Here is a 27,283-nt window from a genome sequence, read left to right as displayed (position 1 = left end):
AACCATTTCAGCATCAGAAAAGTAATAATCTGGAGAGAAAAATACCAAATGTCACATTATCCAAAATTCCAGTGTTTTACATTTAGCATCTGTGTTCATTCTCGACATTTGGTCGTGGGCATGGCTTGTTTAGTCTTTCCAAATGCAGCAAGTGAGGAATGAGATGGTAAACCATGAAGTATCACTGGTTTTGGCTTGAAAGATTGTGGAATGCTAAATTTAATTTCTCATAGTTGCTCATGACAGAATATTTGGAACAATCCCTGTTTGTTACCCACACCATTCTTTCTGTAAAACTCTTAAGGCTTGTATTCTTAATTACCCAGGTTGTTGTCATGTTGCTTTTGTTGATAAAGCACGGGCTTTTCTTTTACTCAGGCTTTCCAGCAAGAAATTTCACTGAACAACAGCAAAATTGAGCAGATAATTGTGCAAGGTGAGCAACTCATTGAGAAAAGTGAACCCCTGGATGCAGCAGTCATTGAAGAAGAATTAGATGAGCTGCGTCGTTACTGTCAAGAGGTCTTTGGACGTGTGGAACGCTATCACAAGAAACTTATCTGCCTTCCCGTGTGTATATTTAGATATGTATTTATTTGGTTGGTTTGTTACCATTTTACAAATGTGAGAATGAGGAGAGAGAAAGATCTTGAAATGAACTAACATAAAACTTGCATAACTTTCCAAAAGTCTTGTGGTTAAATTTTGTTACAACCCTGACCGTCTGCCTCTCTTCATTACATGCTATTTGTGTCCTGTTCAGAGAGCAAACTCACCAGATCTGCAATTTCTGTAAATCATAGTGAAAATCCATGCAAATTGGAGATTTATAAAACTTTATTCCTGTGGGTAGCAGTGTGGTACTGGTAATAGAAACATCTCTCTACACTGTCAGATAGTTTGATGGGCAGCTTTGTGAGTTTGAGGGTTTTTTTAAAAGACAATGATAAAATTATTCTCCCCATCAGAAGAGATGGAAATTTATCTCCAGAACTGAACACACAGATGAAAAACTGGGAGGAAAACAATTTTTGGTAGCTAAAGTCCAACTGAAAGAAAGGAACAAAATGCAGGGGTTTCAAAATATGAAAGAGCATAGTGAGAGCAGTGCTCATGATAAAGATCACTTATGCTTTTCTATGCTTTTTCTAACTTGATATTTCCCTTGCGGTTACATTAATAAAAGTCTGAAGTATTTGCCTGATGTGAGACTTTATGGTGCCTTAAGTAATTAAATGAGCTGGCACTTTGATCTTTTCCGTTGCTTTTTTTTTTAGTACAGCTTAAAAATAATGAAGGGAAAGGGAAAAGGAAGGTAAAATGAAAACCACATCGTATGATTGTCACTTATTGCTGCTTTATTTCACTGACCCAGACTGACCATGCAGTGCCTGTGCACGTTTCATTGATTGGTTCTGTTTGCATTATGCTCTAGCTAACAGATGACGAACATGACCTCTCTGACAGAGAGGTAGATCTGGATGAATCAGCAGATCTCTCTGACATACGCTGGCATGACAAATCTGCGGACAGCGTTCTCTCCCCGCACCCCTCTTCCAACCTTTCACTGCCTCTTTCTCAGCCTGTGAGAAGTGAGCGATCAGGGAGAGATACCCCTGCGAGTGTGGACTCCATTCCCCTGGAGTGGGATCATGACTACGACCTTAGCAGAGACCTGGAGACAGCTGTTTCACGGGCACTGCACTCTGAAGAAGATGGAGGACAAGAGAAGGACTTCTACCTGAGAGGAGCAGCTGGTATAGCAGGTATGGTAGCAAACTGTGTGTTCTGTTTTCTCCAAGTAAAAAGAAGGAAATATTGCGTGTGAGATTTCTTGGCCAAGATTCTCATGGAAAAGTATTTTAAATAGCCCCTAATGACTTTAAATAGCATTTCTTAAGTGATCTCAGTGGCCCTCTGGCCTTAGACACAGTGATGGGGTTTCCTGGATGATGACAGCCCTGGAAAATGGCAAAGGCATGTATGATATCACAGGGAATTGACTGTGTATTTAGGCTTGTGGCCTGCCAGATGGGATATGTCATCTCTAACAGCACTGCATCGTAAGTTATTCTGACTAGATGAAACTATACTGGATATGGCAAGAAGTGCAGAACAAACTGATGAAGAAATGATGTGGGAGAGATCCACAGATGAAATCGTCAAGTATTTAAGTAAAATCTTAACTCAGTCCTTACCCAGGCAAGACTCCAGCAACTGAGTGTTTAGTCTGAGGTGAGATCTTGGGTCTTGCTCTTCCATGCAGAAATCCTTTCTAAATGTGTGCTTTGTGTAATAAATCTTAACAAGTGAAAGTGCCAAGATGCAGCTAGTAGTGGGGGAAGACATACTAGAGTATTATACTCTGATCTTGTGGCCTTTTGCTTTCCAGGTCATTGCTCTGAAAAGAGTCAGGTTTGCCTGGATATTGACTTTGTAGCAGCCTCCATGTGTTTCAGTCTTCATCTTTTTCCTTCTCCAGAGAGGATGTTTGCATTTATATATTCCATCCTATGAAAAGGACTCCTGCTGTAAGGAGACAGCCATTGCTGACCCATCAATTTAGACTGTGCTTTTATTTTTTCAGATGTAGAGATCCCTGAAACTCTTGAGGCCTATGTAACACTCACAGAAAACGCCCTCAGAAATACCTCTGGTAGGCATCCTAAAAGACTAAGCATAGCCAGATACAAATACCACAGTGCAAAAGCATAACTTCTTTCTCTTCTCTTGGCATCTCCTATCTTTTCACAACTTACAATATAAATATTTCTTATGTGGCAGCATTGGCGTCTTAACGTAGAATTATCCTGCTTTACTACTGCGCTTAAAGGTATCATTAGGTGCATGGATGAAACAATGATACTTGAAGTATTAGCCCTCCCACCTTGGCTAATTGGACTAAACTGATCTGACTAGTCTTTATTCTCTGGGATCTCTCAATGGGACTTAATACATTGCTACATCTCTGAGAGAAGAGTATTTTCTATAAAGATTAAGGCTGAAGGAAAAGTTATAGAGCAAATCCTAATTTTTCAGGTTTGCATTTATTTTTTTTAACACAACCACAGCTTGGATTATCATGTAGATACACACTTTTAGGTTAGTTGTAGTTTCCTGTGATAAAAATGTGAAGTTGAGGTACTGTAGTCCAGTGTCTTTATCATAGTCTTGTATATTGGAAAATTATTTATTTTCTCATTATATTTTTACACAAGATTAAACCTATTGTTTCATTTGTTAGATGCACTTGCAAATACATTTTCTCATTATTTCACAGTTCTCCTCTTTCAAATTTTTACTGCATTGCAAATCTGAAATAGCAAACATTGAAGTCTTAGCATCTCTGACACAAGCTTCAGGTCCACTGTCAATTTTTATGAATTCCCCAAATTAGTGAAATAATATTATAATTGATTAAGAGTATAAGTAATACCAATACTTATGAAAAGTGTATTTAGTTTTCTGACCTGTGAGCATTTTGAAAGTAGTGAGGGAAAAGCAATATTGAGCACTTTGTCCTGTCCATTTGGGGTGAGGCGGTGTTTTATATAACAAAGATATTAATCATCCAAGAGGTTCCATTTTCTTTAATTAGATGGACAGAAGGCTCTCCTTTTCAATGCATGTTTTTAATTGTGTCTGTATGAATAAATTCAAACTATCTTTGTAAACAGATGGAAATCAGGCACAGTGATAGAATATGGATAAGTGGGATCTCATGTGGTCCCCTAGGCTGCAGCCTGCTTCACATTAGAGTTATCTGTAGCTAGTTCATATCACAGAATTCAACTGACCTCTATAAGGAAAATACAAGTTAGTCCTGCTTCAAAAATATAGATATAAGTTCCAAATGGCTTGAATGAATATAATCATCTTGCAGATATGTTAAGCATAGTCTTTGTCAAATACCTAATTGGAAAAATACTGTACATTTTGCTGGTTAGGGTGGTTGCCTAAATCAGTTATTGACTACTTGCTGCAGGCCTTCAAGATGTCCAACCATCTAACGATTTTGAGAATATGATTATAACAGCATCACTTAACGTTTGTATACCGCTTTTAATCTTTAATATTGTATACCAATAGGATCCTTTCATGGAGATCGAAATTCCATTGTTTTTTAGTGGAGAAAGGTAATACAAAGAGAAATTAAGATAAATTTTCTCACAGATTTAGATCATACAAATGGGCATTTGTGTTAGTTACAAGGTTTTATTTGAGAATGTTTGTGGAAGGGAACAAGGTGTTTTCAAAAATCAGTGAGGTTAGAGTATGCTTTGCTGAGAACTTTCCCCTTAAAAGAAGGTGAGGCATTCAATATGGGGAAAAAGTCCCTTCAGAATAATTTACAAGCCTGCTTTAAACTGTGGACTCTTTGATAGTATGCTTATGGCAATCTCGTTCACTGGTGTAGTCCACTGAAGGTTGCTAACACCCTCTAACATAACTAGTTACCACTTCACTTTGACATTGTACCACTCATACTACTGCAGCCACGTTTCTCCTTTACTCTCTAATCTAGATAATATTCCTGATATCTGTTCTGCTTGGGCAAAGAAAAGAAAAACCTTTAGAAAAATTTGGGTGGCAGTCACTCTTTTTGGTTTTGATACAGGAGAACCTGGAGCCCTGGAAGCACGTATCCGACAGCTGGACAAGGCCTTAGACACCAGTCGTTTCCAAATACAGCAAACAGAAAACATCATCCGCAGCAAAACACCTACAGGACCAGAACTCGATTCCACTTACAAAGGATATGTGCGTGTATTTTGGAGCATAAGTCAAATATGCACTTTAAGCTTAGCTTTGCTATTGAAAGAAATATAGCTGTTTCAACAAAGCAATTAACTATAACTGCTTCTCAAGTTTACTCATGGTTACTACCCTTAACCACATGCTAATGTTGTTTATGCTATTAGTGTGTTTACAATAGCATGAGATTACAGGAATGTGACTCTAAGGAATTTATTTTCTTATTACATTTTTGTAGATGTCCGAAAGTACTTCCTCACACGTTTTTGTCCATCTGATGATGATGTCCTTGTTTGAAATTCATCTGCTTTTAAAAGCAGGTTTTATAGCTTCAGGCACAGTATTCATCTTGCTAATGAATTATAAACATGCATCATGTAAGCAAGCTTGCATATGTGGAATCTGTAATTAAAAAGCTTTCTCATAGAGGTTTCTTGGAAGAAGAATCTTTCTATAAGTCATTCAAATAATTTTAGTACAGACAGAATTTAAAAATTAGCTGCTTGGATGCATAGTAATATTTCCACATTTTGATTAATTTTCTTTATCACATCTTCTAGTGTTTTTGCTAGAGTGTCTTAACATTTAGAAAAGATGACACCTAAAGACATCCAGTATGATATGGCATAGTTGCATGAGTTATTTCTGTTTAGTCTGAACTTGGACTTAAAGCCTTTATCTTCTCCATATACATTTTTTTTAATAGTATCAGGACAGATTGTTAAAGTAATAGGTTTTTCTCTTCACGCTTAAACTTACTTTTGGAAATTTCTGGAAGTTGCACTGTAATTTGCATTGTCCATGCAATTAGTCCTGTACAGTGCATATTGAAAAGGGATTTTTTGTTTATTAACACAGATGAAACTACTAGGTGAGTGCAGTGGAAGCATAGACTCAGTAAGAAGGCTTGGAAATAAACTGAAGGAGGAAGAAGAAAAATTATCAGGACTTATTAACATGAACAGTACTGAAACACAAACAGCTGGTAAGTAACATGTAGTTCATTTGATGAAAAGCAATTTTGAAAAGAAGCAAACGTGCAAAGTTTTTCTAAGTAAACACTTGGTATTATTTACTGACATATATATTTACATGACTGTCTGTTACCATGTTCTGTTTAACGTCTTTTATTAGGAATAGTAAGGAATAGTAGGTATTCTTGTATATGCCCTATAAAAAGATTAGACATAGAAGTTCATTTTAAGAACCTCTTCATATCATAAGGCATAACCCTAAACCTTTCAGAAAGTCCCTGTGGATGCAATGCATTTTTGTTGTAAGTTTTCTGATGAAAAATGTTGCTTATGTTGTTGTACAAAACACATAAGTCAGCATTTATTTCCTCTGATAATAACTTTCAGTTCTAAGATTATCTGCCTACAGTTAAGAAATTTATTTTAGTGTCACTTCACAAATTTTAAACATCAACTGTAGAACAGGAGGTATTGCATTGCAAAAATATGGATTTATTCCAGAGACTGTAAAGGCATCATCTCCATTCCTAACTTGGCAAGATATGCTACCCATGCAGTCTCTTTTATTTTGCTGTGAGTTTGGGGTTTTTTTTAAATTTTAAGTTGATGGAATGATGTAATTGTCCTTCTGCCACAGCATTTCAAGATAACTAATAGCAGAAATAGCCCCTAATTTATTTCTTTTTAGTGCAGGTGTTTATCCAATGCAGCAGCAGTAGCTTAGGCAAATATAGTGAGGTATGAGCATTAAATTATGATACGCACAAATACCAATGAAGATAATAATATGTGTGGTTAGTTAGACATATTTGAATGTCTTGTCCAGTTTGCACTTACACTAGTTTATGATGTCTTTTTTATTGCCAGCATAACCTGTTTTAGAGGCCTGCATGTATCAACTTATTTATGTTCATAGAAGTCTGACATTAGAAAGTGATAAAATTGCCTGATGATTAGAATCATCCAGGTTCTTCACTCTTTCTCTCAAACATCACTTTCTTCAAACTAACTTAGTTTTCAGCGTGGTTAGAGTTTGTGGCTTAGAGTTTTCATGGAGCATGTTTTGAACCATATTCAACTGATGCAATTGTGTGTGTGTGTAGCTAGTGCCTTTTTTTTTTTTTTTTTTTTTTGCTTTTATTGAATTTGACATTTGTCATTCCAGGTGTAATTGAAAGATGGGAATTAATCCAGGCTCAAGCTCTAAGCAAGGAGCTGAGGATGAAGCAGAACCTTCAGCAATGGCAGCAGTTCAACTCTGACCTTAATAGCATCTGGGCTTGGCTGGGAGAAACTGAAGAGGAACTGGAGAAGCTTTGCCACCTTGATCTCAGTACTGACATACAGACTATTGAGCTCAGAATTAAAAAACTAAAAGTGAGTTTTATTTCTCTTTTGCATGAGTTACCTTGTAAACCTCAGTGCAACAGGTATGTTGAAGAGGTTGCCAATAATTGCAGCTGGTTTGCTCCACATAGCAAGCTGCTGCTGATAAATAAAAGAACTGGAAAAGCGATTTTCTGATTCACCTTTTGGCAGAAAAATGTACCACTGTCAATCCAAATGAAGTTTTGAAATAGTAATTCAGTGGAATTATATAATTCCATAATGTACCAATAACTCCTGATGTCAGCCAACCCGATGAAATAAAAAAAAAACAAAAAATGTGCCAAGTTAAATCAATTCTCTTCTACTCAAACTGGTAACAAAATGTCTACTTCAAAAGAAATGCCTCACTGGGACATAATACTTTGTGTGGAGGAAGATGAAAGTGTCCAAAGGGGTTGTAGCCTACCCAGTGTCACCAGTACAACATAGGAAAAATTTGATGTCACTTTGCAACATTCCTTTTTCTTCTCCTGTCATCTCAGGTTCATCAGAATCTGAATGCTACCTTTTTCATCTCTCTTGTATATTTTATAGCTATAAAGATCTTCATACATGGTGGTCCACAACTTCGCATTCAGTTACTAGTATCTTATAAGCATGGGCACGAAAATATGGGACCCAGTGTCAAAATGCACTGTGCTTCATGGTAGGAATGAGGTGACCAGATAGTAAAGATCACTACTTCCAGCAGTGATCCATCTAAAGCATATTAGTGTAATCCAAATATAGCTGCCATAAGTACTACAAAGGTCACTGTGACATCGTTCTTTTACGTAAATGCTGTAAAGTAGTTGGAAAAGGGGGCATTTCATAAGAATTCTTTTATCTCACCCACTCTTTGAAAGTCCATTACTACCCTCCAAACAGAAAGAGGTGGAGTTTCTTTTGTGCTTTCCAGTGTAAACAAGTCAGTTTATATACAAGTTGTGCTTCTATAAATTGAAGTTGTTTATACTGCTTGTATGTTTTCTTTTCTCTCAGTAAAAGCTTTTATTTTAAAATACTGTTGACAGCAGTTTCCACTTGAAAACATGTTGGTTTTTATGTTTATCAGCAAAACTGAGACATGAGGGCAAAAGTTTTATTATGAGCTAAAGTACAGTTGTCTTACGTGTCTTTAAATTTTGCTTGACCTACTCTGTCTTTAAAATATCTGAAACGTGAGCCAGACCTTTAAAATTCAACTATGACTTCAGGCCTTTAAGACTTTACAAGTTTAATTGGCTTGCTCTTGTTTATGCTCACAGTAAAATTTTAGTAGATGTTAAAGAATGGACATTTGCAGAGTCACAGAGTGAGCACAGAAATCTCATATCCAGAGTAAAGAAACTCTTACAGTAAGGTACCTTTCTGCAGCTGCTGATGGCAAATCATTGCATTCTTGTGGTGCCTTCTCTACTTGTTTTTTTCTGAAAGTCACATGTTTTACCAGTTTCCATTGCTTCCTCCCTTGTCCCACTTTCTCTTATCATCAAGGAGCTGCAGAAAGCAATTGATAACCGCAAAGCAATCGTCTTATCCATCAATCTGTGCAGCTCAGAGTTCACTCAGTCTGACAGTGAAGAGAGCAAGAAGCTTCAAGAACGCCTGTCTCAGATGAACATGCGCTGGGAGCATGTATGCAGTATGATCGAAGAGTGGCGCAACTCATTGCAGGCTGCGTTAATGCAGTGCCAGGTCTGTACTGTGCTTATTTTAAGTTGACATTATCCCACTTATTGAAAATATAAACCATTTTGTTACCTGCTCATTTTCCAGTCTGAAACTTGCCCATGTAAGCCAAAATACGTCTTCTGCATTTGTTTTTCTGAAAAATACACCTGCACTACGTGAAACATGTATTTCCAGCCCAAGATTTTCTAAATATGTTCTCTCTGGAATAATATTCTAGTATTTTATTGTACACTTCCTTTTAACTTATTTAGCTAGTTGGAACTGTCAGAGGATAAATTAAAAACCTGAATTCGACTGGAATATTTTGCTACCCTGTTAAAATTATCACTCATTGCTTGCAGGATTTCCATGAACTGAGCCATAGTTTGCTGCTTTGGTTGGAGAATATTGACAGAAGAAAAAATGAGATTGTGCCCATCAATCCAAACCTGGACTCAGAAATGCTGCAGGATCATCACAGACTTTTGCTGGTAGGAAAATAATCACCCCTTTTTCTCCCAAAACACATCACCAAGAAAAACACCTAATCAGATTTATCTTTCTCTTGAGGGTTAGCACTGTACGTTGCATGCTAACACAGAGCTGTGGGACCAGTGTCAGTAACCAACTTAACTTTGGAAGGAAACACCACTCACTTCCATTATTGGCACAACTCATGATTTTAAATCTCAGGGAACCGTTGAGTTGCTGTATATCTTCCTGTCAGATTAGAAATTTATATACCTTCTCTTTGCTTTCCATTTCATTAATTTCAAGCGTTTGGCTTTGTGAGTTCTAGTTTTTTAGGGGTTTTTTTAACTGCTATTAAAAAAATGTGATACTTGCCTTGGCAACAGCAAATCAGACGTGAACTGCTGGAGTCTCAGTTGAAGGTGGCGTCACTGCAAGATATGTCTTGCCAATTGCTAGTCAATGCTGAAGGCAAGGATTGTCTGGAAGCCAAAGAAAAGGTACATGTCATTGGAAACAGACTGAAGCTCCTCTTGAAAGAGGTCATACGTCATATTAAAGACCTAGAGAAAGTTCTAGACATTTCAAGTAGTCAACTGGTAAGTCACATCTTTTTCTTCTTTGCTGTTTGTTGGGCACATTTCCCACTGTTTTGACTGTCTTTCTCTGATCAGTGCTGTTGGCTGCTCTGTTTCAGTTGTTTGCGGTACTTACCAAGATTGTAAACATTTAATCTTGAATATCATAAAGTTATCTTACACTTCAGAATGTAAATATCTCTTGTGATATGGTGGGGATTTTCAGTTTGGTAATTTTTCTATTTTGTGTAGCAATAATTACTGAATATATTGGTTTGTTTCTCCTGCTATTACTGAATCAGTCAACTGGCAAAGTATATGAGATAATTTTTCTAGTTGCAGTACTGAAAATTAGAGTGTGTCAGTTGTTATTGGAAAGGAAGATAATGCTAACTCTGTCAAAGAGAGAAAAAAAGCATAAAATAAATTCTGTATTAGGATAAGAAGTCTGTCATATATGTCTCCTAAGCTTTGAGCTATACTCCAGATCTTTTCAAATTGTCATACATCTTAGGATATTTCAGAGGGAGTTACACATCTCTGCCAGCAGTAGCAGATACAATGATTTCAGGGTTTTCCTTTAGTTTTTTTGAAACTCTTAGATTAGCAGAGTGCATAAAGCGTGAGAACTCATCTCTTCCCTCCTTCTAACGGATTTCTGCCTGTTAATTAAAGCCTTGGTGGTACCAGCCTCTTCTTGTAATTAAAAGGCCAGTAAAGAACAACTTTTTCCTCTGTATTGACTTTGGTGGAAAATGTGTCACCTAAAAAATTAAGTTTTAACTACCTGTTTGCTTTTCTTTTCCTTCAGGGCTGACAGAGAAAGCATGTACATGTAATGCCTTAGTCTTTTAAAATTTGGTAACAAAATTTAGCTTATTTGCTTAATTTATTTTATTTACCTTGGAAATAACTTGGAAATAACTCTGCTGGGATTTCACCAGGGTAAAATTTTTAGTTTGCTTACCTCAACAGCTAGTTGCTGTATTTTTGAACTGCATTCCCTCTGAACTTTAGGAATTGTCCTCATGGTCCTCCGATGAATTAGACACATCAGGCTCAGTGAGTCCTGTATCTGCAAGAAGCACTCCAAGCAGACAGAGAACGGTAATTTCATGTCATGTATTTTCTTCCACCACCTCGGTGGGACCTCAGATGTCTACAGTAGTTCTAGCCAGCTGGGAGTCACCCCTTCTCACTTGTTAGGAAAGGAAATGGCATAAACCAAAACCAAAACACAGCTGCTTTCCCCAACCCTGCTGCATATCCCATCCTGCATGAAATCAGAAGTCGTAAATACTATCTGAAACCAGGGCTGTCAGTGTGGTTGGTTTACCATGGTATGGCATGTCGTGTCTCTTGTATTTTGCTCTAGTGATGGCAGCACCCCAAAGTCTGGTCTTGTCTGGTATAATCAGTCCTCCATTTCTGTTTGGCCTTCTCTTCAGAGCTGCTTCATCACGAATCTCAATAAGTTTTTTTGTCGTTTCTGATGCAGGTTGCAGACAGTCTTATTGAGACTTTGGATGAATGGCTAAGTAGAGCTGAAGGGCATAAAACATTATTCAAAACAGCTAGTTGCACAGGACCTAACCAATGGCTATGATGGCAACTCTGGAGTTGCCCATTTACATCGCTGGCACAAAATTCAAGAAATATAGCAATACATGCCTAGTACTTAACACTTCCATACTCTGAGCCCAAATTGGAACTGCAATTATTTTGTCTTTTTCTGCAATTCTATTGGTTGATTACTTTGCTTTTTTCCTTAGTTCTTAAAACAATCAGGTTGGTTTTGTTTTGTTTTGTTTTTCCATTTGCACTTTTTTGTAAAGCTTCTGAATTCTGTCTTGATAAATTTATCGCTCTTGAAATTGATTTATTTTTTGGATTTTTTGTTTACATTCGCTAGTTTCCTCTTAGATGCTAGTATGAGAATGTAAAGGAATACTGGCTTTTCAAAAGGAAAAAGAATATACATCTTAACATTTTATTTCAGAGGTCAATGTTTTTGTCTTTTAAATTTAAACTTAAATAATTAATAAAAGCTCTGATATCACAGATGTAACTTAAGGATGCCTGACCATTACAGGAAACGGAGAAGTATTTTACCATAAAATCTTTGTCTAAAGAGTATGTAGAATTATGATAGCTTTCATCTTAACATTTTAATAAGGATTTGTCTGTCTCTAATTTTTTAGTATTTATGTATGTGATTACATTTTTTGTTGTTTTTTTTTGTCCATAATATATAGCAAAATTTCATTTTTGTCCATAATGTGTAGCTAAGTTGTATGATTCCTTGAGTCTAGTTTTCAAACTTCTAGATTTTGCACCCACAATCTTGAACACTGAAATGATACTGTTTGGAATTTTATTGCCAAATATACTGATGCTAAATAAATAAATATTAATACAAAAAATATAGTCTGAATTATAAACATCTAACTGCATTGAATATTCCAGCATATAGTTATGAGTGCAGGAATGCACATACAGTTATTTGGCCTTCAAAATTGTGGGGTGGAGGAGAGGCCAGACTTGTCAAAGGAGACCCTTGGACCTTTTTTCCTTGAGAATATTAATTTTGTACATATGCATTTTGAAATATATATATTTTCAAATATTCAACTTAATAAGATTTTCTCTATTTCATATTACAAATTATTTGAGCTAAATTTTTAGTGATGTCTTTTTAAATCCGGAGCTACTGTTCCATAAACATAATGACTAAACTGTTATTTTTGAGTTCACTGGATATGGTCCAATAATTTTCATACTCACAGGTGCAAAGAAAAGCCAGTTTCCTTGGTTCATGGGTATTGGTCACTTCATTTGATTCTTTTTTTTTTTTTTATGTTTCCTTTGCTGCACTTTTAATTTAGTTTCATCAGTAGCTTGTCTTTATTTGCCTGGACTGAACATTCTTCTTTCTTTACCCCCTGTTCATTGCAAACAGCCACGGGGCAAATGTAGTCTCTCACAGCCTGGACCCTCTGTCAGCAGTCCACATAGCAGGTACCTTATTCTCCTGGTTTCCGCACTCTGTTCTAGAACACCAAGAGGATGATGGAAATTGGCCGTGATTCCTCTCAGTCCACACCATCGGGTGGTCAGGACTTAAACAAGTGAAAATTTCCCTTTTGTTGATAGTTTGACAAAAGGGGCTCTCAATTACTTCAAATTCTTTGTTAAATAGAAATACGGGCTAATCCTTGGACACCTACAGCTTTTGCTTCACAGAAGTTAATCAACATTAATTTTTTATATGCCTGATCAGGGTGAGTGTGTGTTTACAGTCATGACATTTAATGATTATTTTATTTTGGCGTGATTTAACAGAAATGCCAGTAGGTTCATGGCAAACACTTTTTATCATCCTCTTTACCTCTAAATATTAAATTAAGGGAGGTTATAGGCCAATGCCATATTCTAGAATTCACAAAACCCACAGATCTGGATGAGATATACTAACATCCTTTTCTTTATTTCTTTTTTTTTTCCCCCCTGAAACGTTTCGTTCAGTTTGTGGGTTTTCAATACTTCAGACTCAAAATTAAAAGTCAGAATTTGAGGTTACTGAGATTTGGGATCACTTTCTCTCCCCTCCTAAGATGACTGCAATATAACATGCTAACATTGCCATGACTTGCCAAGTGCTTGCATCCATGTGTTGCTCTGCAAGGAGCACTGCCCCATCTCTCTCTGACCAGTAGAGAGCAGGCTTGCTGCTACAGCTTTTTGCTTTCCACCGTGTCTCCAGCAACCTGTCATCTCTGCAGCTAACAGTGCTTCTGCATTCTTGTTGTTGTCAGTGTGATGTGTGTACCTTCGCTCTTTCACTGATCAGTTTACTAGCCTCTAGAATTACGAAGTTAAAATATATTTGTTCTTATTAAATCTAATAATAAATCTCATTTAACCTAAATCTCATTTATTCTCTACATATTAAAAACTACCTAATCTGTTTTTTGAAGAAGTCCAATTAAAGTGAAAGCTTTTATGTTTGAAAGAAGGGGACACTACACTTAATAGTGATTGAGCAATAAACAAACAGACAAAAAAATACCTTAAGATTTTTTTTATGAGCAAAATCAAGAATTTATTCAGCAAAGTTATTCTCAAATATAAATGAAATAAAGAGTAAAACTACTTATCATGTAGATATTTACATAAACACTTCTTTTAAAAAAGTTTACTTTACAGGTGTAGTTAGTGACTGTGAGTAAAGTGGCATAGTTGCAAAACCACATGACAGATAGAACAAATAGAGTATCTTTTACTGCTTCCACTGACACTAAGAAGCTGCCTATTTTTAGGTTGGTTTTTTTTTCCTTTGAAACATAGGGAAACCACACAGAAAACAGGGGATGTGTATAAACTCCACCTTCCTTTCTGATGGAGGAAAATGATTATTCAGTTCCAGTCTGCTATGAGACTCGGCATTTTGTTTCTTGTGGGGAGGGGAAAAAGGGAGGAGAGGGCCTTTACTCTGCAGCCATTAACATCTAAGAGTGGAAGATGTCTTTGACAGATCAGCATGCTTGCACTAGCACCGTTGTCCTCAAGAAACATATTGTGTGTGCTTTTCCACTCTCCTGTGTAATCAAACCACTTCTGCCAACCTTCTGAGGTTTCTGGTTGTAGGTGTGAGCCACTGGCTCGAAGAGCAGCTAGCAGTGCTTTGCAGCTTTGAGATCAGCCTCTGTTCTAGCAGTGGCATTGGTGCGGCACCTTCCAGATCAAGTCTTTCCAGCACTGTTTATTAACACATCTTGTAGCAGTACAACACAATGTTCAATTTGTCATTTAGACAGGCATGGAATACGAATGAGTCACTGCTGAATAGGAAACTTAATCAAATGCGCAAGCCAGACAGGTTGTGGTTGATGTATAATGTGGTTTTAACTGATAATGCGGTACAAGCTGTCACTATGTTCTTTAATATTTTGACATGCCTCTGATCAGAGTACCTTGTGTTTGATCTTGCACTGGATCAGCAAACCCTGTTAGAGTTCAGTATAAAGGAGAAATAAAGTTAATCTTAAAAAGTCTATCACACAAGAGGTTGTGAAGGAAAATTCATCTAAAAAATTAGAGAGACCATGTTTTCATGTATAACAAGAGTGATATCATTTTGCCTTCTCCGTCACAGCAAGAAGACAAGCATACATAGTGTGATGCTAAGTAAGGTAAACTTAGCAAGGTAAGCTTAAGTACAAGCTTAAACAAGATATTACATTGTGGATTTAAGTAAAATTTCATCCAAGAGGTATTAGTAATCATGTGCTAGGTGGGAAAAGCAAATCCAAGAAGCGACTCATCTTTCCTCACCAGTTTAATAGGGCTGTCATAAGTGTAAACCTGAATCTGTGCCTGTGAATTTTTTTTAAGTGATTAAAATTTTAGAAGATTAAAATAGCGGTTCAGTTTGCTCAGAGTCTCTTTTGAGCAACTCTGTTAAAATCTTGGTGCCATAGTGCCAGCCTCCATTTCCTGCTCTCCCCAAGCCTCCCCAAATGGCTAGTGGATCTTTAAAGGTCACTTGCTGTTCCTGGAGCAGACCAAGCCCAGCATTCTCTGGGTCTTTGTCCATAAAATGGCAGTCATTGCCACACAGTAGCTCAAATACGTGTTTTGGGCTTGGCTTGCCATGTTTTTTTCTCACAGTTATCTCCCATACTCTCACTGAGACCTGGTTACTTAGACTTCATGTTTAACTGCTCTTGAGATAGACGTATTCATCTTCTTTGCAGGGTAAGCCAGGTCTAAAGTTGGGGTGATGTGATGCTGAGATCTAGGGAGAAAATTGAAGTCTCGAAGTGAGAATGCAGCCAAATAAGGATATTCCTACAAAGTCTCCTAGGCCACCAAGAGGACTCACTGCCTGCTCCTGTGGGCGTAGCATCACACTTTCTCCTTCAAAACTCCACTCTTCTAAAATCCAAGGGAGCAAAAATTTCAGTAGAGGTTGCTGTCAAATTTAATTTCTCTGATTTTCTGGAAGAACAATCATTTCCACCTGGAAAATATCCATGGCTACTAGATGTAGTAGTTTGGTTTTGTGCCAACATTATCCCTTCTTTCATTTTAACAATGGTTCACCCTTTTTTCTGTCTGTTCTGCACTATTATATAAAAGACAGTTTTAGTGTCTCTTGGGTGATATATCAGTAAGCTCAGCTCTTCATACAGAAATACTCCATTTTTTTTACATCTTTAAGCTTTTGTAAGTTTGAATTCATCTTCCAGAAGTATGCTAACCAAAATGATACAAACTGTTCCAGGTGAGATCTGATTAGGGCCTTATAGAACATCTTTAAAACAACTCCTCTGATCTTCTGGAAAGCTTGAACTGAAATATATTCTAAAATTTCTTTTTTCCCTTTTCACAGCTATTCAAAAGCCACATTATTGATTTCTGACTATCCTGCGTTAAAAAACTCTTACATCTCTTCATTATCTTTAGAGTGTGAACTTCCAAATTTATATCAGAAGTTTTTATTGCTACCTTATGTACTATAATCTTAAACTCCTTGAGCTACTTCTTGAACCTATTGGATTCATCCACTTTTTTTTCTGTTCAAGAAGCCAATCCTCTTTGGTATTTGCAAAGACCTTCAGCATCTGTCATCATACAGATGAAATTTACTGTTCTTATATTTTGTGCAATAGTCTTTTCATAAAGATATTAAATTAAAACTCATTCTTGATTAACTCCAGTAATAACATCCTACTAGCCCAGCAGTGCCTTTCAATATAAGCCTGTTGTCTGCATTCAATTAGTCACTTACCATTAAACTTCCTTTATTTATTCCTATCAGCTTCACTTGAATGATAAATTCCTTTTTGAAAATCTTTCAGATACATACTGCAATACAGATAGGTTACTTCAACCATATATTCCTAGGGAAAAAAATATCAATCATCTTTAAAAGAAGGTTCTCCTCTGAGCTGAAATTAAAGTTCACTTTGACCATTCTATCTGTAGCCTGATAAATTAGCTTCTCCTCTCTTGAAATGCTTAGAAAATAGTTGAAAAGAGTTCCAATATCACTTGCTTTACAAACTCCAAAAGTAAGGGTAACTACTGCTTGCACTTAGGTTAATATTTGAGATTTCTTGACATGAAGAAGATTACTGTTAGCTAGGTCTGCAGCTGTGCTTCTCTCTTATCTACTTAGTAGGAATTGTGTACGGAGTGAGTAGCAGATGGCCTTACTTCCTTCCTTCCTTACAGTGTGACAAATGGAGGAGCAGTCAGAAGAGAGACAGCTAAAGAGGCAAGCTCAAGGAGAAGAAATTACATTTTTCTCAGAAGTGGCATACAGTACTTCAGCTTTCCCTTCTCCTGCTAGACTAAATAGGAGTTCTAGTCCTTAAGAATAGTGAATCTTTTTTATTAACGATGTATATTTTTAACCATCTCTGCTTACCAAATCCATTAAACACTCTAAGCTGAGCCATTCCATTTTTCAGCCAATTATGTAGATTACAGAGGCAGTTGTACCTGCAATAAACACAGGCAGTACAGCACTCAGCCTTTTTATAACTCCCCCTCTAAAAATGTTTTTGTAATGTTTCATTATTTGCTTGTTTAATTGTTTCCATGCAGCATTGTTCTTCAATACCCTACTTCACTGCAGAAAAAGTGCTTTGACATGAATTGGTTTAATTTTTGAAAGTTTATGTTCCTTGTTGAGTTCAGCCATGCAACGTAAACATACCATTCTTTCTTCTTTTTTTGGTAAAACACAAAGCAAAAAGTGCTGGATTGTGCTGCTACAGTCATAATCAAAAGAAAAATTACGTGCTAACTTTATCTGCCCCTTTTTTATTCCACTTTTTGGAAATTCACTTTTTGACACCCAGTGTTGCCCCAGAATAACTCTGAGGCAGTGAAGAAAATTGAGACTTCACTCTTTATCAAACAGCAGTTACCAACTGCAGAAATCTGGCCTTTTTTTCATTGAGATTAACAACATTTATACAATGATAGCCTTATAAATAGGTAGACTGTGCAATCAAATGCTTGGAAGGTAATTAAGCACTCCTTGTTCCCTTTGTTCCTACCTCAGTCCATTAACTTTCTGTCTTGGCATTCTCCAACAGTGGAAGTCCTGATCTAATTGAACTTTAATATGGAATGCTCTGATGCTGTTAAATGTGCCATATCCTTTCAATATGTTCTTTACAATACATGATCTTACGTTATGTGATAAGCAGCTTTCCATCTGGGCTCCAATAGCATGGATTCAAACAACACAAGGTACGATATTTTGATCATCACTCCTTCCTGGGCTATTCAGTTCAAGTTAATAATTTAGCATACCTGAGTGTTTATCTCTTGGTCATCTGAACTTTACCAAATCTGTCTGGCTTTTTGGAAGTCTTCTCTGTGGGGTGCTACACATATATAAACAAGAAAAGAAGTAATTCTTTTCTGAGCATGTGGCAAGGGGATCCCTGCTAAACCTGGTATTGTTTTGAAGAGGATATTTTCATTTTTGAATGCTTCCTCACACAGATTCAAATTTAATTCTGGGAGATAGGATTAAAAGAAGAAGGGGAAGGCAAGGAAGCACTAAGGAACCATCACTCCCTACGTGCTTCACTGGGGATCTCCCACTCCACGTTATGAGCATTTTTATCTCTTAAACTCTAGGAAACCGTAGGTTTTCTGAGACCTTATAATCATATGAACCATGTGAACATTTTATAGCAACACATCTGAGGCAAAATTTGTGACATAATGTCTTAAATTAAGAGTTCTTGAAGCAAGTTACTTGAAGGTTCTGAGTTCTTCCACTTTTGACTAGTGCTAAAATACAGTACCTTTCCATGTACATTGAGACCATCAGATTTTATCTTTCATACTTGCTCTTTTCAGTCATTCACTTATCTCAAAACCTGTCATCTGTATATTAGAGCTCTTGACAGTTTCAGCCAAAAGAAAAATGTGAAATTTATGTCTTTATCCTTCATTAAAATAATAGATTGGATTTTTGTGCTTTATTTGAAGTGTCCCTTTGAAAATATTTGAGTTAAATCTCTACTGCCTCATAGACATATGATAGACATGTGCCATTTCAAGTCAGATCCATTGACACAAGGGAGAAAATCACTTGGAAGCTGATGGTGTCAAATCAGTTGAGCAGATAGATTTTAACTGCTGATTCTGTGCAAGATTCAAAATACAATGTACTTTGTAGAGAATGAGTCCCCATTACCTGCATATTGGTGTATTAATTGACTGAAGATTGATGTAACTGAATCTCAATGCATTATACAATATACATACACAAATGTAGAAACTTCTGCAAACCAAATGGAACTGCCATTTTAAAAGACAAGGCTTCATTTTTAGACAGCATGTACTGAACACATATGACAGGTATGGCCCACTTCTATTTTTGCCTTCTCTATAGCACAGTGCTTTAAGTGGAGAGTCTTCCTCATAATTAATGAAGGGGCTATGGGGTCACAAAGCCCATTCTGTTGTGATCATTTCATGTTTTCCTACCCACTCTAGGAATATAGGGTCTCTTAAGAGTGTTAGAAAATGGCACGTGCTGTGAAAAATACCTCTGCAGTTGTCAATCAAAGTCTGTACAAATTTTGTAAACCAGCCTTCAGGGAAGGTTGAATGCTCAAGGACAACCTCTGCTGCAGTAATGTTTTAGTGTATTCACCTATCTTCTTTTCTCAGGTCCACAAGAGGTGGCTCAGGTTCCTCCCCTTCTGAGGCTGGGCCAGCGTGGTGGCGCCCATCCTTCTTCCTCAGAGTCCTCAGAGCTGCTCTGCCACTTCAGCTCCTCTTGCTGCTCCTGATCGGGCTGGCTTGCCTGGTGCCAATGACCGAGGAGGACTACAGCTGTGCTATGGCAAACAACTTTGCCCGCTCTTTCCACCCCATGCTAAAATACATGAATGGTCCTCCTCCATTATGAAGGAGACCTATGAGACAGCGGGAGACTTGCTGGAGTGCTAGCTGGGAGGCAAGATGGTTTTAAAGGGTGACAGGATTCAGTGTGGCAGCTTTACCTGTCTGCTGTAGCAACCATTGTGCCCATATTTTTCTCTGCTGGCACTCAGCTAGTAACGCATCAGTGTATCAGTATCAAACTGCACAACGTATTACCTGAGTAGCATCATTTCAATACTCACATCCTGGGTACTAAGAAGGATGTGATCTGTGCAAGGGAAATGTCCTTCTGTGCAGAATTTGGGATCTTTTAGCCACTTTATATCCAGGTCATTGCCCTGTACTATGCATAGCCAAGGACTTGATACTGTAGATCCTTTCCTGTGTGCTGCCCATTAGCCAGTCTTTGTTAAATACCCTCTCAGTATCTACAGTATACAAAATAACCAATGCTAAAGAGATTTTAGAGCATTTGTAACATACAGTTTTAAAGAATCTTGTATGGCAATGTATTATTCCCTGTGATTTCTGTTTCAGGCATGGTGTTCTAACTTTTGCTTTGGATGCACAAGGTGTAAATCTGAGAAGCACTTTTTTAAGGTTTAAAAAAATGGATGTAATAAATAAGATCGTAAAAGTTTTTATGAGGAAAAATGTTGAATGTCAAGTTGAAAAACAAAGAACATATTTATGTATGTACAGTTTGCTAAGCCAAGTTTTGTTTGTATTGATTTCTTTGCATTTATTATAGATACCATAAAATATTTTGTCTACGTGCTTTTTAATGACAACTATGGAAACCTCTAAGTTTAGAATGAAATATGTATGGTATAAAAAAAATAGAAGACACACATATGCTGCACTTCTAAAGAGAATTAAAAAATGCTGTAACAAATTAATGGTATTAGGTATATGTTTGAACGAGAAAATCTGGAAAACTTGACACAGGTAGAATACATGTGAGAGTATGACATTAGAAGTTGTGCTGATATTGAAAGCTGTCCATGTTTTGAATTAATGATTCATCACTTCAGGTTTTTCTTTTTTTCAAACTGCTTCCTCCCCTGTGTTGTTTCTCTGTGTCTGTGTGTTTATGTACATGCTCGTGTGCAACCTTTGGCAATTGAGTGTACTGGAAACTTCATAATATTCTCCATAGCAGCTTAATACCAAGATAGATGTTTGTGTTTTACTAATAGTTAGTCTAGTGGAATATGACCAAAACATAAGCATAAATAGCAATAAAACAGACAAATTGAAGACTCATAAATTTTCCAGAAATACTGAAAAAAACTTGCAGTCTGCGCAGTGGCACTTTGCCCAGCTTATCAGTCAGAACTCTGCCAAAACGGGATTCTTTTCAATTATGAAAAAAAATATAGAACAATGTTCTAAGTTGCTGCTCCTTAATAAGTTTGGGGTTTTTGAAGCCACAACACACAGTCTGAATTTTTCTTTTGACTTAAATATTTTTACTTAGAATATATTGGCCTGCATAACAGAAGTAAAAAAACCAGAAGAAACCAGAAGCACATTAGTTGTTTTTACATAGAATTAGTTTTCTGGGATGTCATTGTTTGAGTTGTTATGAGGACAGGGTGGTCAGAGGTAGAGTACCACAAGCTGAACTCCAGCATTTGGAAGAGCCAAAATAAAGCTTCCTTTTCAGATAAGCGTAACATTAACATTTTCATGAAAAAGATTTTTTATGTTCACAAAGTGTCTTCAGTGTCCGAACCCAAGTCTGGATTGACACAAGTATGTGTTCTTTTCAAGGCTGAGTTTCCTTCATTGCTGTTCAGAAACTATTCTAGGCTAGATTAGTATCCATAATCACTGATTCTGAGTAGACAAAGATAAGGAACACATATTTGGGCTACAAGGATGGGCTGTTACTTGCAACAGGCCTGACATACTACATAAAACTGACCCCTCCTCTCTTTTCTGATACTGTTCTCTTTAGTGACGTAACTCAATGAGTGGTAATCGATGCATGTATGTGAATAATTCAATAGGTTGCTAGACCTGTTAGTCCAGGTCTGTGCATGTTTTAGACATCCTTTCATCAGCCAGTCCCTGGGTTTGGTGGTTAATTTTTTGTTGAAATGTATTTTTGTTTTCTTTTAAAAGAAAACACTGTAAAGAATAAAAATACTAATTTAGGGAGAAATAAGGATCTCAGCCTGACTTTGTCTCCCATTTTCCAGCCAACTATTGGTGTTCTCATGGAAGTAGATGTTATCTAAAGTGCGCTAGATAGCTATGAGTATAAACTTAGGGAATAAAAGTCTGTTGAAGGAACCAGGTAAAAAGTCACTGGTGAGGCCTGTATTAATTTCTTATACTGTGTAAAAACTGAGGGAGAGGCAGGGAGGTTTGAAAGGAGTTGGTTAGGAGGGAGAGGAAAGTACAAGGAAGAGTGGTCAATTTGAATGATGTTTGGATGATGTCTGTCTCTGTGCTAAGCCTGCAACCCAACATCTACCCTCTTTCTGAAACACATTACCTACTTGGGCTCTCCAAACATGAGGGGCTGATTTCTTGTAATGTGCCTTGGGCTTGGCTGCAAGGCATGAGGAAAGGCAGTACAAGAGCTGCCTAACTCTGGATCTGTGTTGAAGGCATGTGTTCAAGCACAGAGAAAGTAGACTCTGTGTCTTGGAGAGCTCTGGTCATTACTACATTGTATTTGTTCCTATTTTCTACTGTAAATAGATGCAGTAGCTTCTGTAGAGGTACAATCATCCCAGCAGCTTGACACACCTTGCAACTCTGAACCTTGCTTATTGGCCTGTAGTCACCTCCAGCTAGTGGGTGTTTAAAAGCATAATGGAAACTGATTGCTTGGTGACTCCATAATACTGATATTATGCAGTAATATCAAGCATTATCTCATTATGCTTCTATTGATAAGAATAAAAGACCACGAGGACAGTTTGCTCTGAACTTACTGCATCTGTTTGTGGAGCTTCATTTGTGGACCGTGCTTTACCAAATCTGAAGGCAGGCTGCAAAGTGATATTTAGAGACATCTGACAGTGGTACAAGTACAAATGATCTGAAGTTGGCAGAACTAGTATGTCCTTATTCGTCATAGCTGTGAGCATGATGATACCCATTACCTATACCCCACTCTGTTCCAGCAGTGATAATAGCTTCTTTCTGCTACAGATTGGTAGTTTCTTGCCACTGGTTTGCCACCTTTCCAGCTTTGCTGCAAATGCTGTGAACACTTGAAGTATCACGTTCTCCTTCCTTAGAACTTTTTCCTGCAGCTGGTTATTGAACAAGAACAAAGCCGCTGGGATTGTCTTATGAGCAATCATCCCTGGCCCTCGGTTTTGTGCTATTTGTGGTTGAGAAATCTGTTTACATCTGATAGTATCTCTCAACATGTTTATCATCATCATGTGCATCTGAGAGTGTGTGTGTGTGTGTGAATGTGTTCAAAGGCATAACAGAAACTGGTTGCTCACAGCCTTCAAACTACAGATGCTATCAAGATGTAGCAACTGTAGGAGGATTCTGGGAAATAAGAGCAGAGTCAAACAGAAGTGCAGATTCTTAAGCAAGAGAAGAGACCATTGATCTTCTCATTTTCCTGCACTTGTCATATTTTGTTTGGTGTTTAAAGCAATGGCTTATGGAAAAGAAAAGAGTAGAAAATGCCACAGTGAGGTTTCGTTTAAGCTGGATGGTCTGGTTATAAAATTTTTCAACTCTTGCAGCAGTCAAATGAACAATTCATCTAAAACAGTGTTTGCTTAAGTTCAGAAGTAAGGGAGGGGGTGGAGGGAGGACGTCATTTGTCTTCTGGCTTGTCTGTATTATAGGCACAGAATTCCCTACATAAGGGAACTAGTCTAAGTACTGGGTGTTTTTAACCTTGGCAGCATGTTGTGAAATGCACTACGGCCAGCTGAATTCTGTTGTTGTTGCACTCTTTGGCCATTATTAGACCTAGAGACATAGGTGTCAAACCTATATTTGGGAGAAGTTATGCTTGTTTTAAGAATATTAAGAACATTTGAATGTTCTAATAATACTCCTCAATAAATAAATAAATAGGAATGATTTAGAGAATTAATGTGTCTTCCCAGAAAGCCATAGATAAAAATCTGTGAAACAAGATAAAATGAAATTAATAACTCCTAGCTGAAGCACTGAAAATTTGTCATAGGCTAAGGACTACTAAATGATAGAAATCTGAATTATGTTAAATGATTGATCTAAAAGCAGATAGGAACTGAAAGCTGCAACATCTATTGTTTGGTGCTGCTTAATATATCATTCCAGAAATGAACTGGTCAAAACTGCTTTGTTCAGTAGGAATCTATTTAAAGACCTGAGACATGGCAAATGGATTTGACCACAGTGAGGTCTGAATAAAACACTGGCACATCTAATTTTTGGAAGAGAGAGGATGCTTTAGGAAAGTATTGTCCAGTTCTTGTATCAGAGGTGTTCTTGGTCAGGAGAGAGGTGCACCACAGAGCTCTTTTGGTCAGGGCTCATGCAGATGTGGAGGTAGTTTGCACAAAGGTTACTCATGTCAGGCTCTGCATTTTCAGGCATGTTGTAATTTCTGAGGGACTGTTATTATGAATGTTGTAATTGTGGTTTTTTCCATTCCATTGTTTTTAGAAAAGATGTTTTCAAAAAGCAACTGGAAGCTACCAGAGTACACTTTTTTATGTAAGTGTTCACAAGGCTGTCCAAGAAGTGGGACATTCATGTCTGTAGTATTCTCTTTATAAACAACTCAAACATTGTTTGTGAGATTCTCCTGACCATGGAGCTGTAGGTTAAAACATGGTTGCAATTTTGACTCCTTTGCTAAACTTGAAGCATTGTGCAGGCAGGTATGCAGACCATGGGGCATGGGAGAACATGCTTTCATACAAATACCTAAACTTTCAAGCCCTAATGTGACTCTCACTGCAAAATGGGCAACACCTGTTGCTTATCTCTGCAGTATAACATACTTGTTCACCTTTCCATGGATGACACAAGAGGTGAGTGAAAAATAAAAAGAAATCTGTCAAGAAGCAAATCTTTATGTCTTAGAGAGTAGCATTTAGTCTTTATGTGTAGAGGACCTAAATATCTTACAGTCCCAAATGCCTTGCAAAATCTGGCTAAAAAATGCCTGAAAGCACAGCCTTTCCTCAAAAGCACATTTTTCATCTGTTTAAAATGGTAACATTCTGAAGTTGTGCGCAAATGTGTAGGAATGGAAAACAGCGGGAGATAAATTTTACATCACCTGTACGCCTGCAGAAATGAAGACATTAGCAGAATGACACCTAAATCCTGCAGCACACAGATCTTAAATGGACGTGAGAGCTAGTTAGCCTTGCTCCTGCTGAGATAAGTGCCAAATGTTATTATTTTGATGGTCAATTTTCCTGAAGACTTCATGACCATTTTTCGCTTGAGTTTCTTTGTCTGCAGGATGCCACAGTGAATGGTAGTAATTGAAGCCTGGCTGGGCATAAGAAAAAGTATGTATGCAGTGCCCTTCCCTGGGCATTCTTTCTCTGTGAGCACACTGATGAGTGCTATTTTACATGTTTGGATTTTCCTCTTCTCTTTGCTGCGTGGGTGGTGGAGACAAGCAGTGTAATGCAGGAGAAAGAGATGTAAGAATTTTCCAGCATAAGAAACAGCTGCTTCATGGAGCTTTTAATGTTGCAGTATCTGGATGGAGAATATTTTTTTTTAAATTCTGTCATTAAATTTTGAGGAGTAAGCATGGCCAAAAGGCTTTTAACAAGGGATGGTGCTCCGTGTACTGAGAACACCAAGTTGAAGCCTATGTCATTGCAACAGTTGAAGCTGTTGTCTTTGCATAACAAAAGAATTGTCTCAACAAACAAAAAAGCAGTCAAATATGTTCTTTGATGATGCCTTAACCATGTCATACTTTTCTAATTAGTTAATTAGAATAAAATATGCTGGAACAAGGCTGTCACCACTTACATGTCAGGAAGGAGAGAAAGGAGGAGTGCGGGGGAGCCCAATGTATACAGCTGTGTTTGTATACATGGGCTTCCTCATGGGAGTAGGCAGCTGTTCTGCAAGATGTTGTTTATGTAGTGAGGGAAACAAGAGTGATGAGCCCCATAAAGGTGAGCCAGGAGTTTTAGCTACAAGAGTTCTGCATTGAAATAGAAAGGCATGTCCTTGCCCTATCACTTTGCAAATTACTTCATCCAAAAGACATAAGAAATCAGGAATGAAGCTGGAGTCCCAGATGGCCCCTGACTATGGAAAAGTGCCCAGTTCCTGGCTGCAGAGGCCCTTCTGAGGGCCAGAGGTTCAAAAGGGCCAGAGGTTCCTCCTTTGGGTGCATGAGCAAGGTGACATCTCACCCACTTTCTCCTATCACAGGAGACACATCATGGGAGGAAATGAAGAAAAGGGAAACAGACTCTTTTCAGTTGTGCCCACTGACAGGGCAAAAGGCAATGGGCACAAATTAAACCACATGAAATTCCATCTGAGCACAGCGAAAACATTTTTCAATGTGCAGATGGTCAAACACTGGAAAAGGCTGCCCAGAGAGGTAGTAGAGTCTCCTTTTGTGGCTGTGGACATGGCCCTGCACAATTGTCTAGGTGACTCAGCTCTGAGCCAGGAATTGGAGTAGACAGTCTCCAGTGGTGCATTCCCAGGTCACTGCACTGTGATACTTGTGCAGTCACACTGTGCTCCAGAAAGAGATGGGCAAAAGAATGCATAATCTCAGGTAATGTGCAATTCTTTGCTTATTCATTTGCTCATTCAAATTGTTACGATTTTTGCAGATGTAAATATGTTCAGACTTTTAGCTGTTTTGTTTTTAATTTAGGAGTGTCATGTTTTTGATTTTGCAGGAGTATTCTGCTATCTAGCTGCTTTTTGGGATTAAATCTGTGAGTTCAGTATCATGTAGCAGCTGTCATCCTAAACCAGGTCTCCATGAACCGTAAGAGCTCATTTGGTCCTTTGGTTAAAAAAATGTGTAAAACCATTAAATAGTGTCATACTTTGAATCAGAATTGAAAATGATTTTATTATTTTGAGCACATGTACATGTGCAATTAGTTCCTATTACTCTGACTCACCCATTGTGGCCAAAGAAGCAACTCTCGATCAAGCTTTTTGCCACAGAAGCATGTTGCAAAACAGTATTATGATTTGGAAGCATTGTTCAGTTCTAGTCAGCACTTATAAATCCCAACAGTCCCTAACTTTCTTTTGAAGTCTGAGTCTCCAAAGTGTATTTGCTTTCATATTTGACAAGCTATAGGGTAAGGTTTCAGATGGACAAAGTATATTGCCTATCTTGTCTTCATCATTGAGATAATAGTTAAGAATTAAGGTAATAATCTTAATTTTTTTTTCCTTTTAAGTGCAGTGAAACATCACATAAAAACCAAAGAGCTTTTACATATACATTTCCCATGTATAACCAGTATGGCACAGAAAATAGATGAAAAAAAAACACTTATAGGGACTATATTCTCTCTATTTTACTGAATATATATATTATGA

At 37.4% G+C, this 27,283-nt stretch overlaps 1 protein-coding gene across 2 annotated transcripts in view; it reads left to right on the top strand.

Annotated features, from left to right (window-relative positions):
• Positions 1–20,795, top strand: part of SYNE1 (spectrin repeat containing nuclear envelope protein 1) — a 291,013-nt gene extending 270,218 nt beyond the window's left edge. For both annotated transcript variants that reach the window (XM_029962721.1, XM_029962720.1), the window contains 12 exons: positions 379–570; positions 1,436–1,766; positions 2,588–2,656; positions 4,619–4,761; positions 5,614–5,740; positions 6,895–7,106; positions 8,595–8,795; positions 9,134–9,262; positions 9,629–9,841; positions 10,838–10,927; positions 12,780–12,838; positions 19,529–20,795. In XM_029962721.1, the coding sequence (XP_029818581.1) occupies positions 379–570; positions 1,436–1,766; positions 2,588–2,656; positions 4,619–4,761; positions 5,614–5,740; positions 6,895–7,106; positions 8,595–8,795; positions 9,134–9,262; positions 9,629–9,841; positions 10,838–10,927; positions 12,780–12,838; positions 19,529–19,769 (2,007 nt within the window). In that variant the 3' untranslated portion in view covers positions 19,770–20,795. The remainder of the gene's footprint in view (positions 1–378; positions 571–1,435; positions 1,767–2,587; positions 2,657–4,618; positions 4,762–5,613; positions 5,741–6,894; positions 7,107–8,594; positions 8,796–9,133; positions 9,263–9,628; positions 9,842–10,837; positions 10,928–12,779; positions 12,839–19,528) is intronic.
• Positions 20,796–27,283: the final 6,488 nt, after the last annotated feature.

The sequence above is a fragment of the Manacus vitellinus genome, unplaced genomic scaffold (genome assembly GCF_001715985.3).
Source record: "Manacus vitellinus isolate BGI_N305 unplaced genomic scaffold, ASM171598v3 scaffold_4_pilon, whole genome shotgun sequence".
In the NCBI taxonomy this organism is placed as follows: domain Eukaryota; kingdom Metazoa; phylum Chordata; class Aves; order Passeriformes; family Pipridae; genus Manacus; species Manacus vitellinus.
This window is presented reverse-complemented; position numbering and strand designations above follow the sequence as displayed.